At 54.8% G+C, this 2,706-nt stretch overlaps 1 protein-coding gene across 1 annotated transcript in view; it reads right to left on the reverse strand.

Moving 5' to 3' along the window:
- Positions 1 to 1,127: 1,127 nt before the first annotated feature.
- The window catches only part of PTSG_05118 (uncharacterized protein), a gene marked incomplete at both ends in the record, with an annotated part of 2,453 nt that continues 874 nt past the window's right edge, over positions 1,128 to 2,706 (reverse strand). Inside the window, 4 exons of the mRNA XM_004993644.1 lie at positions 1,128 to 1,196; positions 1,409 to 1,687; positions 1,967 to 2,062; positions 2,259 to 2,444. Coding sequence (XP_004993701.1) covers positions 1,128 to 1,196; positions 1,409 to 1,687; positions 1,967 to 2,062; positions 2,259 to 2,444 — 630 coding nt within the window. The remainder of the gene's footprint in view (positions 1,197 to 1,408; positions 1,688 to 1,966; positions 2,063 to 2,258; positions 2,445 to 2,706) is intronic.

The raw sequence follows: 2,706 nt of genomic DNA on the forward strand, positions 1-2,706 counted from the left end.
AACAACAACAACAACTTAAACAACAACAACAACAACAACAACAACTTAAACAACAACAACAACAACAACAACAACAACAACAACAACAACAACAACAACAACAGGAACAACAGCAGCAACAGCAACAACAACAACAACAACAACAACAACAACAACAACAACAACAACGACAGGAACAACAACAACAACAACAACAACAACAACAACAACAACAACAACAACAACAACAACAACAACAACAACAACAACAACAACAACAACACCACCACCAACAACAACAACAACAACAACAACAACAACCACCACCACCACCATTGCACCTTTGCGACGAGCATCCATCCGTCGCCGGCGTCCTGCTGGAGGAAGAGGACGTCTCCTGCGCCGCACCCGAGCTCGCCAGGGTTGGTGCCTGGGAAATCATACATCATCTGCACACGCGCCGCAGTCGGCGGTGGGCCGGGCGGTGGGCCAGGCGGTGGGCCGGCGGGCTGGTAGCGATGGTGGTGGTGGTGGTCGTCGTCGTCGTTGTCATTGTGTTGGTCGTGGTCGTGGTGGTGGTGGTTTGGGTAAATGGGGAGAAGGAAGCAAAGCAAATTCGCTTGCAAGTTGACACGACCCATCAAGCGGCACGCAATTGTCCAAGCTCTGACGAACTAAACACCCACACACACAGAGTCAAAATGCACGTGAAACCACACACACGCACACACACACACACATACACACACACACACACACACACACACACACACACACACACTTTCACAAGCACCAACTCTCACCGGCCCATCCTGCCTCTGTTGACGCGGCTGTGCTTGCGGCTGCGGCTGTGCTTGCGGCTGGGGCTGCGCTTGTTGGTGCTGTTGCTGTTGCTGCTGATGGTGATGGTGGTGGTGGTCCTGCGGTGGCATGGATCGTCTGTTTGGCTTTGGCGATTTGCGCGGCTTCAGCACGTCGTCCAAACTCAGATCACCTGGCGGGGTGTGTGTGTGTATGTGTGTATGTGTGTGTGTGTGTGTGTGTGTGTGTGTGTGTGTGTGTGTGTGTGTGTGTGTGTGTGTGAAGACAGGCAGTAGAGCCAACCCCCCCCCCCCCAACTGAGGTGTTCTAGAGTTGCAGTCGGGAGGTCAGGCAACGGTACCTGGCAAAGGTTTGCCCGTGGCCAGTGCTCGCTGCAGATCCTGCGAATCGCTGTCCTGTTGGCCGCAACACAGCAGAAATAGCAAAGTGACAATACCATCAGCGGTTCGGCATGACCAAGAAAGCCCCTGCTTCCCAGGCAAACACACACACGCACACAGGAGATACAGTTGCAGTCCCCACAACATGATCCTAACAAGTACACATACACACTCCCTTTCTCCCGCCCCCTCCCTCTCACACACACACACACATGCACCGACACGACCTTGTTGAATTGCTTGCAGGCATCGGCTGCGCGCGTGAGGGCGGTGTGCTCCTCCTTGTGCAGGGCAAAGTACAGGTCCGTCATGAGCAGCATGTTGCCGACCGCTGCCTCGTTTCGCGCCTCGTCCATGGCCTGCACTGCATTGATGACATCACGCTGCTCCGTGTAGTAGTGCGCGGTGCGGGCGCGGTTGAGCTTGTCGAGGGCATCGGCCAGCGTGCGCTGCCCTTCCTCGCGCGCTTTCGCTTTGCTCGCGTATTCGCGGCGAGACAGGTCGACCTACAGGTGGCCGGAAGGCGTGTCATGATGAGGGGAGGGGGTGTAACAGTGCAAAAAAGGGCATGTGCATGCGCACGAGTGCGAGATCGTGTGGTGTGCACGTGCGTGTTGTGTGTATGGGTGTCATGTGCACGCGTGCGTGTGTATGCGTGCTTTTGTGTGCGTGTACTTTTGCGGAACAGTGTTCGCAGCTTCATGTGCGCCACCATATCACGGGCGTACACACGCACACGATACCAGACACACGCCCACTGCATACGCCACGTGGCAACCACTGACCTTCTTGCGGTTTGCAGATTCGCTGCGCTCGAGCTTCTCAAAGCTGGCCTTGGCAGACTCGGCCTCCTTGTCAATCTTGTCGTACACCTTCTTGGACTGCAAACAGACGCAGGTGTAGCCAAGAAACATGAGTTTCCCACCCCAGCCCACACAACACAGTACATGTGCATGGGTGTAGAATACATCGGCAGACTGATGCAAACAATGGCCAGGGAGATAGGGGATGGCCACAACAGAAGCCCGCGCGAACACAAGCACAAACACACAAACACACGCACACAAGTGCTCCCACCTTCTCAAACGCTTGGAACTCCTTCTGCAGGCTGGCTTCGTTCTTGTGGTAGTGCTTGGCGTGCTCGTCCTTCTCATGGGTCTTCTCCTTGACCAGCTGCTTGAGCGGTTGGCACACTTCTGCTGCGAGCGACGTGGACAGGTTGCCATGGTGCGTGGCAATGTTGTTCACAGAATCCACAAGCGTCTGGCAACACGTGAAGGAATGCGGGAGTGCGTGGGTGGGCGTGTGTGCGTGTGTGCGTGAGCAAGTGTGTGTGTGTGTGCATGAGTGCATGAGCAAGAGAGAGAGAGAGAGAGAGAGAGAGAGAGAGAGAGAGAGAGAGAGAGAGAGAGAGAGAGAGAGAGAGAGAGAGAGAGAGAGAGAGAGAGAGAGAGAGAGAGAGAGAGAGAGAGAGAGAGAGAGAGAGAGAGAGAGAGAGAGAGAGAGAGAGAGAGAGAGAGAGAGA

This window comes from Salpingoeca rosetta, assembly GCF_000188695.1.
Source record: "Salpingoeca rosetta unplaced genomic scaffold supercont1.12, whole genome shotgun sequence".
NCBI classification, from domain to species: domain Eukaryota; class Choanoflagellata; order Craspedida; family Salpingoecidae; genus Salpingoeca; species Salpingoeca rosetta.